Genomic DNA, 15,272 nt, shown 5'->3' with positions numbered 1-15,272 from the left:
ACAGATCAATCTTTGTATGTATTGAAAAAGGCCACAAGTATAACTCTGTTAATTTCCATCAATGACCTGTACAGTGATTTTAATGATGTCTGTGAGGTCTAATACTTGCCAATTTCAGGTGCAAATGACTATTCCAAGCTGAAATGTCAGGTCACGTCTCGTTAATATCCTCATTCACTGGATACCTGAGTAGCTACTCTTACTGCTTTCAGAAGTGCCTTAATTCTTCCTAAAACGGATTCAACTAGTAGCTGGTGAGATTTGGTTCATATTGACATGATAACATCAGAGTAGCTGCAGGCTTGTTAGCTGCACATCCATTATGTCCATCTCCCATACTTCCACACCCAAAACATGGTCTGTTTGAGAACTGGCGACTGCGGGGGGCATTTGAGTGCGCAGAAAACCAGTCAGAGGTGATCCGAGCTTCATGATGCGGTGCTCTATGCTGTCCATGCCACATTCAAAGTCACTTAAACTGCCTTTCTTCTCCATTTTGGCGCTCAGGTTTTGACCATGCCCAAACATTGAATTGGTGCCATGTAATTGGCCAATTAGATATTTGAGTGTGACCTAAAAAAACAAAAGGTCACCAGTGAGGTTTTATCATTAAATAAATTACTTGGAGATTTGGCCATACATTTAATTTTCTATGGATTGGTTTATATATTTGTAACTAAAATCAGACGGGGGACTGCCTCATAGGAAGAAGGTCCTGAGTTCGATTCCTCCACCTCGCCGGGGCCTTTCTGTGTGGAGTTTGCACGTTCTCCTCCCTGGGTACTCCAGCTTCCTCCCACAGACAAACACATGCAGTTAGTGAGGTTAGGTTAATTGGTGAATCTAAATTGCCCATAGGTGTGAATGTGAGTGTAAATGATTGTCTGTCTCTGTGTTATCCCTCTGCCAGGCGGACGACCTGTCCAGTAAGCTGAGCTCTAGTGTAGTATGTTTTATATGGCTACTTTAGACAGGCAGTGACCTCTAGAGGAACTAGGTGATTCCTACAGAAAATAGCAACTGCATTTTCAAAAAGAGCTTTCTAATAACAGAAAGTTGAAGAAACAACATAATATTCTAAGTAGCACTTTTTAAACCCATTTTACAGCCATATAGACAAACTAATCACCCTGAAAAAGCTGAGGTTTTTTAACAGAAAATACTTGGCTTTGTTGACTAACACAGCAGGTCAGTCCTATATGCAGAAGCCTGAAAGTCTGATACTAAACAGCAAATGAAGAAATATTTTACTCAAACACATTTTTACATGTACACTTGGCTTACGTGGTATCTCAAATTAAACGGACCACAGATCATTTTTAGAATTCTAGTTTAATCTTGACAGTGACAGCAACATTACAGAAGAGGAAACGAAATAATAAACATTCATTAATCATGGGACCTGCAATTAAAATGCATCTGTCAATATGAGGGCTTCTATAATCAGTATCGGGGAGTAATGAAATAGATGTACCGGCGTTACGTATTTAAAATACAAAATATGAGTAACTGTAATCCGTTACAGTTACCGTTTAAAAAGGCGGTATTCAGAATAGAGTTACTTTGCTGAAATAAAGGGATTACACGGCGGTCTTTTCCTGTTTCATATGTTAGGCTATGCCCTCTCAGTTTTTGGTAATTCCACGCCGGTGGAAACACAAACAAAACACGCATTAAGAGGATCTAATGCCTGGGTCTCAATCTTGCGGCCCGCATAATGACGTGAAGAATTTTTTTTTTTAATTGTTGTTCAAAGAATTATTTAATATGAATGCAATTGACAGACTCTTACAGGCATAGCCCAAAGAACATAGCTTTATGGGCAGTGTAGCCCAGTTGTAAGTAAGCTATTAAGACTCGACTGTACACTGTGTTCGTGTTTTTCTCCAAAACAATAAGTTCCGTTGGAGCAGCCTTTCAACGCCTCTCTCTGTCTCTCGCTAGTATAGTTGACCCAGACAACAAAGTAAAACTAGTTTCGGCTACGAGCACGATACGGAACCAGACGTATTAGCCAGAGGTCCCTATACTACGGTTCAGAGCCGCAGACCTGTTTTATATACGCGCGGAATAGTTTTCTATAGGAGATCACTGCAAAAGTGCAGCCTTACCTAATGTCCACCCTACTGTTACTTATTTTATATTAAGATTTAAAACTCTAGTTGGTATTGGTATGGTGACTATCCTTCAGACACATAAATCACATATAGTATCATATATAGTAGTAAATCACACAGCAATAGTACATTCATGTAGTTGTAAAAAGCTTGATAATATATTAAGTAATCCAAAGTATTCAGAATACGCTACTCTCATTGAGTAACGTAACAGAATACGTTACAAAATACATTTTGGGGCATGTATTCTGTAATCTGTAGTGGAATACAAAGTAACCTCCCCAACACCAATACATCAAGTTATCTGCAATTAGAATGCTTTTCCACTTTTACAAATCTGATTTTTTGACTTAAAGAAGCAAAACAATGCACAAACAGCTCCAAACACTGCAACAATCAGAAGAGCAAATGTGACAGTAAGTCCGGTCTCAGCATTGCGGATAGAGAGCTCCATACCAAGGAACCTCACAGTGGCATTGATGTCAGTGATCGGGGGTGCAGCTGTTCCTGCAGAAGAGACACAGACACCAAAGTTTTCATATTATTTTTTAACATTTGCAGGCAGTAACTGTAAATCAAAGCCCTATTTTAACTGTTGTTAAAATTCACCCACAAAAACTGCATTAAGGTTTAAATTTATTTGGTGTGGTGTGGCAGGTTTGACTACAGCTACAGGTGCTAGCACTCTGCTAGGCTGTACCTAATCTGAGTCAATGAACTGGACCTCTTTTAATGCTATTATTTACCAGGAAGTTTCTTGTAAATCTATACACCTCTAAGCAGCAAGTGTCTGTGAGCAGGTAAGAAAAACACTAACAAAATGCCTGTAGCTGGCTGAAAACCTTAGCTTTCACTATGCCAGAGCATTATTTTTGCACCCAGTGTCTAATTATCATGCTAATTTTAGCTATTTGTTAGTAAGCTATTGCTGTTAACACATTTGCAAACATCTTACATCTGTGTAAATGATCCACATTCATACATAATACAAGCTTAACTCTGCTATAATGCTTAATTTCAGCTTACAAATGCTTGCATGCAGGAATACAGATATTTAGGACCCCCTCAGTATCCCTGTTCCTCGTGATCATGGAACTTCATATTGTATTGCAGCTGTCCAGTTTAGGTGTCCTAAAAGGCTTGCTTTTGCACTGTGGAAGCGCCTTGTTAGGTGGGAATTCCACTTCTCTTAACTTTAATACATTTTGCAGTTTTTAACAATGCAACAGTGTCAATGGAGAGCCAACCAGGCTGGTTAGCATTAGCTGAAAACTTTACAATTTCCCACACAAATATAGTGTGTTCTGACTTTAAAGTACCAAGTTGGTGATACCCATAATGCTGAACTGATACAATTGAAACTAAAAGTAGACTTTAAATATTTATGTTTACGGTAGGGTGGCTGCGTACTTATCTTTTACATACTATTTACAGTCTATGGTGTCAATTTACCTTCCACAGTATTCAAGCACTCATGTCCTGATTCAGGGTGAGGGAATCCATTGCAGGTTATGATTTTAGAGTAGTCAGAAACAGATTTCTTAGCCACTCGAGAAATATTAGGGTCTGAATGATTCACATAAAAAAACCCAAATCTCTCTGAAAAGCCTTTAGCCCACTCAAAGTTGTCCATCAGTGACCAAGCTGTGTAGCCACGGATGTCTACACCATCCAGTAAGTAAGCTGGGAAGAGAAAAGACACAAGTTTACTTTTTTGCACTTAAAATCTAGTTTCTTAATGTTTCCACAAAAGAAAAAAAAAACAGCCACATTTTATCTGAGACATATTTATAGCCTTCTTCTCTCTAACTTTCCTGGTCATAAATAGATTCCAAGATAAATTTTTGATACCTTTTAACACCTGGTTGATGTATTTTTCATAGTAGTGGCTCCTGTGAATATCATTTAGATCAACAGTGCCCCGCTCTGAGATGCCATTCTCAGTGATAATAATTGGTGGATTTCCATATTCCTCCTTGATAAAATTAAGTATTCTGCGGAATCCAAATGGTGTGACTTTGAGCCAGCCTGAACCTGAATCCAGCCAGGTGCGATCAACAGTTGACCCTGCACCCCTGTGAAGATCAAAAAGGTTAGATTTTTGAGTTTGAGTAAAAAACAAATGAAATAAGTTTCATATTTCAGTAAACTGCCACAGCAGAGAACAAAGTCAGTTGTGCTAAATCTGTTGGTTTCTTTTATTAGAAGAAAAGTGAAAGATTACTCTATTAATGTCTGTGAAGGTTCTCAGTCATCCAGGTCATCGTAGTTTAAGGAGCTTGGAAAGAAAAGCGTCTGGACTTCTTTGAGTTGCTTGAAGACGTTTCACCTCTCATCCGAGAAGCTTCTTCAGTTCTAAGGGTCAATGGTGGAGAGTCCCAGATTTAAACCCAGTGGGAGTTTCCCCCCAAAGAGGAAACCCTGGCTGATTGGGACCCACACCCACTTTCACACCTTAGCTCATGTGATTAGGTAGAGGATCATCAGGGGGTCCTTTGTTCCTCTTCTCGGATGAGAGGTGAAACGTCTTCAAGCAACTCAAAGAAGTCCAGACGCTTTTCTTTCCAAGCTCCTTAAATTACTCTATTAATATTTATCTAATGTTTGCTTACTTGTCTCCATCATAGTGCTGAAGGTTCTTATAGTCCACAGGGAATGTTAGGACAGTGGTGTAATAGTTGAACCCAAAATAATCATAAGTGCCTTTAATTCTTTTAACCTCCTCTGGAGTGAACTCAGGCAGCCTGGAAAATGGAAGTGAAACCAACAAGTTATGTGGTGGTTGAAAAAAAGGACCAAACAACTAACAAAGAGAAAATGTCCTGCTGTTTTTAAAGGTAACTTTATAGCAAATACATTTTTTTTTTCCTTTTGGGGCCTAAATGTAGTTTTTTGAATACCTAGATTTTGGCAGACCAGCAGCAAGGCTTCGCTCACGAATGACTGTCTTCATTATGTCATTGTAGTCACCATTATATACAGGATGGGCAAACCAGCCAATGTAGAACTGCACAAAAAGACACACAAAAGACCCTTGAAATAACCACTATGACATATTGCTTTAAAATATAAGAAGAACTGGTGTACCTGAATGGCGCGTCTTGCGGCATCATAGTCCTCTTGCTTATAAGGATTTCTGGGTTCAGACCAGTCAGAGTTAATGGTGATGGAGATAATTCCATTCTGTTCCAGTCGGTACTTGTCATTGTAAATATGCCAGGCCTCAGCATGAGCTTTAAGCAGGTTGTGACCAACAATGTAGGGCAGAGTACCTGGTTGGAAACTGATCCCTGGAGACAAACAGACACATTTGCAGCCTCTACGCTTTATATTTTTTGTTGTTGTGGGTTTGGTCAAGGATTGCTTTAGTGTTTTTACAGAAGACATTTTGTTTGATGTTTGTAACAGTACATTTTGTTTTGAACAATTTTGGTGTCCTTATATACAGTACTGCATGTTCAGTAACAGTACTATTCCTATTTGTTAAATAAAGCAGACAACCAGGAATACTAAAGCATAAAGCTCACCTGGGGCACCTACTCCATAACCATGTCCTATCATGGCTACATTGTACGGTTCGTTTATAGTGATCCAAAATTTTACTTTGTGGCCAAGTTTGCTAAAGATGAAGTCAGCATAATCTCTGAATTTGGTAACAATAGTGTCATTTTCCCATCCCCCAATATCCTGGAGAGCTTGTGGGAGGTCCCAGTGGTACAGAGTGACCTGAAAGCAAAGGGAAAAGGGTTTACTGACTTTATTGAATTTACCAATTCTAGTACAGTTGTTTTAGCTGTAATTATACATACATGAGGCTGAATGTTTGCAGCAATCAGTGCATCCACCAGTCTGTGGTAGTAATTGAGTCCAGCCTCATTAATGTAGTTGGTGGTACCATCAGGAAGGACCCTTGACCATGATATGGAGAATCGATAATGGGTCACTTTGAGTTGCTTTAATATGGAAACATCCTCTTCTACTTTATTGTAACTGTCACAAGCTATGTCACCATTGTCATCATTGGAGATTCGGAGAGAAGTGTGAGCAAACTTGTCCCAGATGCTGAGACCTTTGCCATCAGTCCTCCACGCCCCTTCAATCTGAAAGGAATAAGTATAAAACAGTGTGATAGGTTTGTAGCTTGAACCTATTCGCTGGAACGTTGAAGACAATGTAATTACACAGCAAGCAAGACACGAGTAGGCAAGTTCTTTATGTTTCACGTGCACGGGAGAGAACTGGACAGGCGCCGTTCCTTCGCTTGACCCCAGTTGCTCTCGTCCGCTCTCCCGTAACACTGCTCTTTTATTGTGGTTACATGAATATGCATAGGTTCATTAACATATGACATATGTGTGTGTGTGTGTGTGTGTGTGTATATGTGTGTATATGTGTGGGGTCAAAATGTGACCCCGTGAAGACTCCCCAAAGCTGGTGCCAGGAGTCTAGCGGTACATCTGAACAAAAGGCTCTTAGACTCAAACAGATATACGTGTGTTTGTTATACCATATATCAGCAAGAGAAGATACGACCTCTCCTAGGAGGTGTGTGATCTATGCCAGAACACTCTGAAGAGGAGTGAACGCACTCCCCTCTTCATGCTACACAGAGTTGTTACAGACTATTAAGGATCAAACCTCCTATCACTACACAATCGATTATATACTTCTAAGCATATATGAGTAAATATTTCTAAGCATAAATGGCAATAAACAATACAAATCTAACACAGTGATTTGAAACGAATGAAAATAGAGTAAGCATTGCAATATATGTGCAGTGGCCTGATCTAGGGTACCTGGTATGATGCTGTGGCAGTACTCCAAATGAAATCATCTCGAAAATGTCCATAAAGTACCTTCTCATCATCTGGCAATGGGAAACCATTATCCTTTATGATGTTATAATAGAAATGAGCTGAGTACTTGGGTGTTCTTGACAGATTTGGGTTACTGAAGTCCACGTGGTGCAGGCCAAATCCAACTTTGTACCCATTTAGCCACTCAAAAGAATCCATGAGCGAGGTTGCAATGTATCCTTTCACAGTCACACCATCAAGTTCATAGGCTGTAATGTAAACAAGCGCACAAAAAAATTAGGTACATTAAAAATACTTATAGTGATCATGCAATGTAGCTAATGAAATCAGTTTGACAGTATACCTTTCAGAGCCTCATCAATATAGGCCTTGTAAAAAAACACTCTGTCAGAATCATCCCAAGTTGTCTGTGCTTCTGTAGCAACTCCATTCTCAGTAATGTAAATCTCTGGATCACCATACTCCTCCTTGATCCAATTGAGGAGTCTCCTCAAGCCCCAGGCCACAACTTTTTGGTTAGGAATGGCTGTAGTTGGTGAATCATTTTCCTCTTCTTCCTTGAAGTCCCAGTCATATTCATAAGACTCAGGGCTAAGCCGAGCTGTAATATGGCTTACAATCTTTGTAGTGTAATGATTTACACAGAATACATCAGCAGTCCCCTTGATGAAGTTCTTTTCTTCTTCAGTAAAGGAAGGAAGTCTTGAATGTGGAAGACCTTGGATTTCACTTTTGTTTCCAACTTGCCACTTCAGTGCATCAGGATAGTCACCATTCTTAAAAATAGGATGTGCAAACCATCCCAGTTGGAACTGCATCGCCCGGTCAGCAGCCACCACTTCGCGGCGAACGCTGACATCTTTTGGTTCAGCCCAATCAGCATTGAGGGCAATGGATATTAGACCACCCTGAGACTGGCGATACTTGTCGTCATATGTATGGTAGGCCTTGGCATGGGCTTTAATGAGGTTGTGTGCAACTATGTATGGTCTATATCCTGGGTCCTTAACATTTGGTGGCATATTTCCTAGTCCATATCCAGACCATGCAATTGTCTGAGGCTGGTTAATGGTTATCCAGAATTTCACTCTGTCACCAAAAGCAGCAAAGCAGAAGTCGCAATAGTCATTAAAAATGTCAATCATCTCTGCTTTATCCCAATCATAGACCTTTTGCAAAGCTTCAGGAAGGTCCCAGTGATATATTGTTACAATGGGTTCAATATTGTATGCTATAAGACCATCAATGAGTCTGTTGTAGTAGTCAACACCTTTTTGGTTGAGGGACTTTCGTGTGCCATCAGGAAAGATCCTGGACCAGGACAAAGAGAATCTGTATGACTTCACCCTCAGAGCCCGCAGCATGTAGAGATCTTCATTAAGTCTGTTGTAACTGTCACAGGCTACACTGCCATTTGCTTTATCAGGAATAGTGTCAGTTGTCTGAGTGAATGTATCCCATATACTAGGACCTTTGCCATCAGCATTCCAGCCACCTTCAATTTGGTAGGCCGAAGAAGAAATTCCCCAACTGAAGCCTTCAGGAAAAGTGCCATAATGGTACATTTTTCTATCGAAGTTGGACTGTGAAGAGAATTTCTCCCAAACTACCTTTGCCTGAGATGGAACTTCTGAGGGTGGTAAGGCAGCTAAACGTCGAGTTAATGGCCTTTCTGCAGCTTTAAACTTCTTACTTTTTTGTGAACTGAAACCGTTTTGCTCAATAATCTCAGCGTACAAATATGCAGATTGCTTTGGGGTCCTTGGTCTGGATCCAACTTCAAAGTTGACATAGTGAAGACCAAATCTTTGGCTGTAGCCTTGGTTTGCCTCAAATCCATCCATGAGTGACTGCACTGTGAATCGCTGCACATTCACTCCATCTGTGAGTGTTGCTACAAAATGAACATACAAAACCAAAATTAATATCAGAATTATTTTAACTCTCTCTAAAAAAAGTGGCTTCATGTTTGGAAAATCCCCAACACTAACCTTTCAGGGCCTCATTGATGTAACTTCTCATGTAGTCCATTCTGCTGGTGTCAGTGAGACTGTCAACACTGTAATCTGTTGGCATCCCATTTCCTGTTATGTATACAGGCAATTTGTTAACATTCAGGTATTCTGCTGAAATGTAGTTTAGGAGCCTTCTAAGTCCCCAAGGAACAGGATAGATCCAGTCAGAAGCTGTGGAACTCCATGTGGGGTCCACAGTTGGATGGAAGTCACCAACACCGTCAGGACCAGGGGTGCACCCACCATTACTGTTGCTGACCAGCCGAGAAGTATAGTGATTTAAACCAAAAAAGTCAGCAGTACCAAGTATCCTCTGGCTCTCTGTGGGAGTGAAAACCGGGAGCTTTGCTGGCACAGAGTCAGGGCATGCGGTTTTCTTCTGTTCCACCTGATCTTTGAGTATTGCAGGATAATCTCCATTTACAAATATGGGATGTGCAAACCAGCCCAGCATAAACTGCAGGTAACGGTCTGCAGCTGCTACGTCTTCAGGTTTGGCAGGGTCACTGGGCTCAGCCCAGTCAGAGTTCAAGGCAATGCCCACTTTTCCTCCTTGTGTTTTCCTGTAATTGTCATTATAGACATGCCAGGCCTCGGCATGTGACTTGAGAATATTGTGAGTGACCTGATAATGCAAAATCAAATGTTAAATACATCAGTACAACAATAATACTTACAATAAAGTGATTAATTACAGTATTCTAATAACATCACTCTCACCTGATAGGAAGATTCCACATAGTCCTTTACTACTGGGGCATGCACACCAGTACCATACCCGGCATGGCTCACTACCCAGGGACTATTGAATGTGTTCCAGATCTTGACTCTGTCTCCAAACCTGGAGAAGCAGAAGTCTGCATAGTCTTTGAAGGCCTCTACAATGGAGGCATTGGTCCATCCACCATAATTCTGGAGTGCTTGAGGCAGATCCCAGTGGTACAGAGTGACAATGGGTTGTATGCCAGATGCAATGAGAGCATTTATCAGCTGGTCATAGTATTGAGCTCCTTTTTCTGATTGGCTCTGTCGGTACCCTGTGGGGAAAATACGGGCCCAAGAGATGGAAAACTGGTAGGTGTTGACCTGAAGACCTCGCAGAAGGTAGACATCATAATCTACCTTACGGTAACTGTCACAAGCTAGGTCAGCTGTCTGATTTGCAAAGGCCAAGCCCTCATGACCAAACCGGTCCCAAATAGTCTCTCCTTTCCCGCCTTCTGACCAGCCACCTTCAACTTTAAAGGATACGCTGGAGGTGGCCCACTGGAAGCCAGAGGGGAATGATTCCTGAAGGAAAAGATCTCGTTCTGCTGTGGTCTGGGCCTTAAATTTATCCCACACAGTCTGATAACTGTTTCTTGACCCTGTCATCCTGGTATGGTGTGAAATGCCATGACTTTTGGAAAATAAAAAGACATAAATATCACAAGTGAACTTAAAAAAGAAAAGAATCACAATGTATGTGAATCAGAGAATAAACTCTTACTTGACAAGAGCATCTTCCATGTCCAGCTTGCCTAACACGTCCTTCATGTCACACCCCACAATATTCAGGCCATTGTCCATCAGGACTGTGTTGTGTTCAAGAAATAGTTATGTCTTGTCAGTTATAAAACAGTAAGTATAAAGAAATGCATTCCTTTTGGATCGGTTGTTACAGACGTCTGGTGAGAATGTCATGTCAACAACACCTTTAGAAATATATTTACTTACAAACACACTTGGTAATGTGTTCAATACCTATTTTACCCGCCCTATTTGTACATTTGACAGCTCAATTCAGGACAAAATGCAGAATTTAATAGCATAGAATGTAATGTCATAATACAGTATGTAATATGAGATTAGGATGGTGTATCCTAATATAATGGGTCATAATATTTGCTTATGTTTGCTAATACTAATACTCAACTAAAATCTACAATGCAAACACATTCTTCATTTCGCCCAATGTTCTTGCTACAATGCATCTGTCATAACAGTTATGCAGAAAGCATTGACTGTGCTCCAACACATCATTTTCTATTAGCACTTTACTGGCTCAGAATATGATGACATGACACTCATCACTTTCACTTGACAACTCTTCCACTTTTATGAGAGCGGTATTGTAAATTTTTACAGTGTTGCCTAATGTAAAAGCTTATGTTAATCTGTTTTTTCCTCAGTAAATACCAGAGGATTTCTTTATTTGACTTAATATTTTTTTTATTTTTCCATGATTACCAGTGTGACCACTGGTTTCAGTGGCACTGGTCATTGTTTTGGTATTAATATCTCTTAACACTTCCACATATTAAAAGATATTAACTTCACCTTCTGGTTTAAGTGTAGTGCACTTCATTTACCTCCAGTCAGATGAAAAAGAAAATTTCTGCATGACTATAGGCAGACACATTCTTATCCTAGTATAAGTATGTACGGCAAATCACTGTCATATTTATGAAAGCTCATGGGGCTAGGAAACCTCACGGTCCACTGTTAGTCAGCGGTGCTAGTTTCAGTCAGTATGCAAATGTACTCTTTATAAGGTTGGGGAAACCTGCATGTAGCTGAGACTGAAGAAGTCACTTGGATGAGTGATGAGACGTTACTCCAACTGAAAACTCTATGTCCAGATGAACAGAATCAACTTTTTGAGATTTCCTTATCTGAATGATTGAGCATGCATCAAAACAACTAATAATCTGCTATATATCTGTAAATACAAATTTAGTTGCATATGCTCTTCATATTCATTGGTAATTTAATGGAAAATAACAACATAAAATATAATGGTATTTACCATTTAAAAAATTTCCAAGAACCTGATAATGACTCTGGGAACAGTCATGAGCAGTCATCTTGTACAGCAGGATAGGCAAGTTCCCAATGGACATCTACAGTGTTACAGAATATGCAGATGGCAGCAGTTTAACAGTAATGCAAAATCGGAAAAGCTAAGAAAAAATGTTTGTGTTCACTGTACCTGTATCCTCCTTAGCTCATTTTCAAAGTTTGATGAGATAACGCAGTTATATTCAATGTGCACCGACAAGAAGTCCATCTATTTAAAATAGAAGATAAACAACAGGATACCATTACACTCAAGCCTCTTGATCAAAAAATAAACTGTATGTGATACTCACTGATGTATATATAACACACTGATATTTACTATTGTTTCAAAACTATACCATTACATAGTCATGTGAAACACAAAGTGCCAGAATATCATCGTTTAAAAATTTCTATTAAAAAAATTGTCAACGTCTCATATAAATGAATGTAAAGCTTCTTTTGTGGGTCACCACAATGGACAGTTCAGTATAATTAATTTGGCATGGATCTTTATGCTTTATGAACTGTCACAGGAATTTCTCTCAAACTGAGGACCTTTAACACATTGCTAAAACTGTATTTATCAATTCATTTTCAACCATACAAAATTAGGTTGAAATATATTTTTTTTAATATTTTTTTTTATTTACATAGCATGAAACATAAATAGCACATTGCAGCCCACAACCACCAAACAGGTGGTCCTCTGGTTACAGCAAATGGAAAACAGGTAACCAAGTTTGAGAAAATATTCAAAGTGCGCAAACCAGGGGGAGCTCATCATTTCTGAAAGTAGCAGAAACTGGGTTCAAGTTGTTTTTTAGCATAAAACAGGACAGCGCTGTTCACAACCACCAAACACGCAGACCAGGGGAAGTATGCCTCAAAAGGTGATACAGCCTACTCTGAGCTGTCTCTTTCTTGTTTAAGTATCTGGCCCTCCACTACCTCTCCTGACATAACTATGACTCTGTGGTGAGGTGTGGTCTGTGGCTCAGCTGCAGGGAGCAGTGGGTTCAGAGTAAAATCCTATCTGCCTCACTCAGCCCCCCATGAGAAGAATAAATGTGATGTTATTTTCCATTGCATTGCAAATACATCTCTTATGAAGAAACCACACAATATCATATTTTAAGCCTTGAATTGTAGCCTCAGAGATGCTAAGCAACATCAAAAAGCTTATGATTTGGCTAAATACAGTAAACAAGACTGGCCTACCAGGCAATAAGAGTTTGGATTTAACAGCATGTCATTATACCCCAATTCCTTTGGTCCCTCCTGATATATGAGGCAAAGATCTTGGACAGAGAACTCACTTTCTATATGCACTGTTGCTTGAGTCTTCATGCAGGCTGAGCAGTGTTTCATACAGTGAACAAAACACTGTGATCAGGCCCATGGCTTAGGCTCAAGAAAAATCTAAAGAGCAGAATGTGGGCATGTGACAACAAGGTGAAAGGGTGTGTGATGGAGAAAGATCACTTGGAATTTAATCGGGCTGTTGGGTTAGGTTCGTAATCCAAGTTGTGTATGATTATCTTATCTAGGCAAGCTAATCTCCAATTCAAGGGTAAAGGTGATTCTCCATGTACCCTCAAAAAGCTTCACATATTTCTAACTGCTGCCCAATAGCTCTGGGCAAATAAGCATGTTTCATCGTTATTTCCAGATTGATTTTCTTTATAGGCTTAACAATAAAGGGACTTGGTCTTAATAAAAGCTTAAAGTATACATAACATTTACATACATAATGAAATAGAGTATTTAACTTACTGCTGTTAAATCTTTAATGTGGGAGAGGGAAGTCATATCTGTCGCTCTCAACCCAATTGACAGACGTCTTCCTGTGAATGTAGAAGCATTAAAGTCACTTTTAATGTCTACTTTAATATAAAATGTCTGCTGTAAAAATGGCTTGTCGGGTCAAACTGTACAGTGACATGCATACAAGATTATTTTAGTGAATTCAATTGCTGCTGAGATAAACATGACAGTCTCTTGTAATATGTCCAATAAATAATGTGTTGAAGGCTTTCAGTATCAGTTGGCTATAAAGTATTTTGCTATTTTTAACAGTATTTTTAACTTCTTAAGACATACAGAAAATCTAATGTGTTGTGATATATTACAAAAATGCCTAAAATACAAATGTATGTGTTTATTTTATGACACCAAAATGTAACTTTTTGACATATATGAGAACTGGAAAACAGCAAATATGACATTTAATGGTCGTTCATTTTTGTTTGTTTTATTTACCTTTTGAGCATTAGCAGTAAAAAAAGCAGTAAAAAGCATAAATGTCGTCACGTCACTTTTGTCTTTTATCTTCACTTTTTCCTGTTAATGTGACTCACCTTTGTCAGGAAAGCGCTGATGGTACATCTGGTAAATGTTCTTGTTGAGTTGAAGGATGTTCTGCAGAAAACTGGGAGCATCTGCAGGCTGCCCGTCATACCAAACACCATCCAGTGTCACCCAGGAGTGTGCAAGTGGTGCAAACTCTTGGAAGGCAAACTCTGCATACTGCTGAAACATCTGTGCCAGCTCCTGGCTCTCCCAGCCTCCATACCTTGATTGCAGAGACTCTGGAACTGTCCATCCATGAAGGATGACCAGAGGCTGAAGGCCCGCTTCCAGCAGCTGTTTCAGCAGGGTCTGGTAACATCTAACCACAGCCTGCTGGGGCTGGCTGGGGTGGCCTGTAGGAAGAAGTTGAGCCCATGACAGCGGTACTTTGAAGTGGGTCACCCCTCTGCTCTGCAGGTACTCAAAGTACTGCTTAGAGCCAGGAGGAACGGGATGACTGCAGTCAAAGGCATCATTTACGCTTCTGTCTGAGCTTCTGACCACCTGCTTTGTCAGAGGCCCTGCAAGAAGCATGAAGTCCTCCCTTCCATTCACCTCACTGCTCTGACAACTACGGAGGCAAAAAATGTACAGACAAAAAACCCACAACAACTTCTTCATTGTGGCTCAAAAAAAAAAGGAACGAAGTGACAATATTCACTGGTTGCAGAGCTCTTTAAGGCAGTTTTGGTTCCTTCTCATTGCATAATTGCACAATCAAGATCAGTATCTTGTGTAATTATTACAAGTGAACATGTTTATTGTAGCTGTGAGATATGGTCAGAAAGACTCTGGACTCAATCTACTGATAATTGAATCCCTATCTTGCAGTGATCTGAAAAGTCTCGACTGTGCAGCTGCAATATACCTTTTAAAATGTATAATTTTTATATCAGTGTGAGTTACAGTATATCAGTTAAAAGGAAAAAAAAAGATAATTAGCAGAAAACAAGCATGAGAAGATATTTTATTTTAAAAGTCAGTTAGTTCTGCAGTTCTAAAGACCAAGGTGAATGAATTAAAATTCAGTATTTTTCTCACCAGCTTAATTTCTATGTAGATGAACTCGAGTATCAGCTACAGCTGTCAAAACAAAATATCCATCATAAACCATTATCAGCTTCTTGATACTCAACCTCCTGACTTGC

The 15,272-nt window shown here is 39.7% G+C and overlaps 1 protein-coding gene across 1 annotated transcript; it reads right to left on the bottom strand.

Annotated features, from left to right (window-relative positions):
- Positions 1-1,313: 1,313 nt before the first annotated feature.
- Positions 1,314-14,755, bottom strand: LOC100703875 (lactase-phlorizin hydrolase). The gene is made up of 17 exons (XM_019353103.1): positions 14,133-14,755; positions 13,549-13,619; positions 11,924-12,001; positions 11,741-11,834; positions 10,442-10,526; positions 9,673-10,351; positions 8,929-9,577; positions 7,281-8,831; positions 6,917-7,185; positions 5,927-6,217; positions 5,645-5,843; positions 5,205-5,407; positions 5,018-5,124; positions 4,730-4,861; positions 3,969-4,192; positions 3,570-3,800; positions 1,314-2,624 (listed from the first exon to the last, which is right to left on the bottom strand). The coding sequence occupies exons 1-17, from the start codon at positions 14,743-14,745 to the stop codon at positions 2,428-2,430; spliced, it is 5,673 nt and encodes a 1,890-aa protein (XP_019208648.1). The 5' UTR covers positions 14,746-14,755; the 3' UTR covers positions 1,314-2,427.
- Positions 14,756-15,272: the final 517 nt, after the last annotated feature.

This window comes from Oreochromis niloticus, linkage group LG16, assembly GCF_001858045.2.
Source record: "Oreochromis niloticus isolate F11D_XX linkage group LG16, O_niloticus_UMD_NMBU, whole genome shotgun sequence".
NCBI lineage: Eukaryota > Metazoa > Chordata > Actinopteri > Cichliformes > Cichlidae > Oreochromis > Oreochromis niloticus.
The sequence above is the reverse complement of the archived record's forward strand: the minus strand, read 5'-3'. Positions and strand labels throughout refer to the sequence as shown.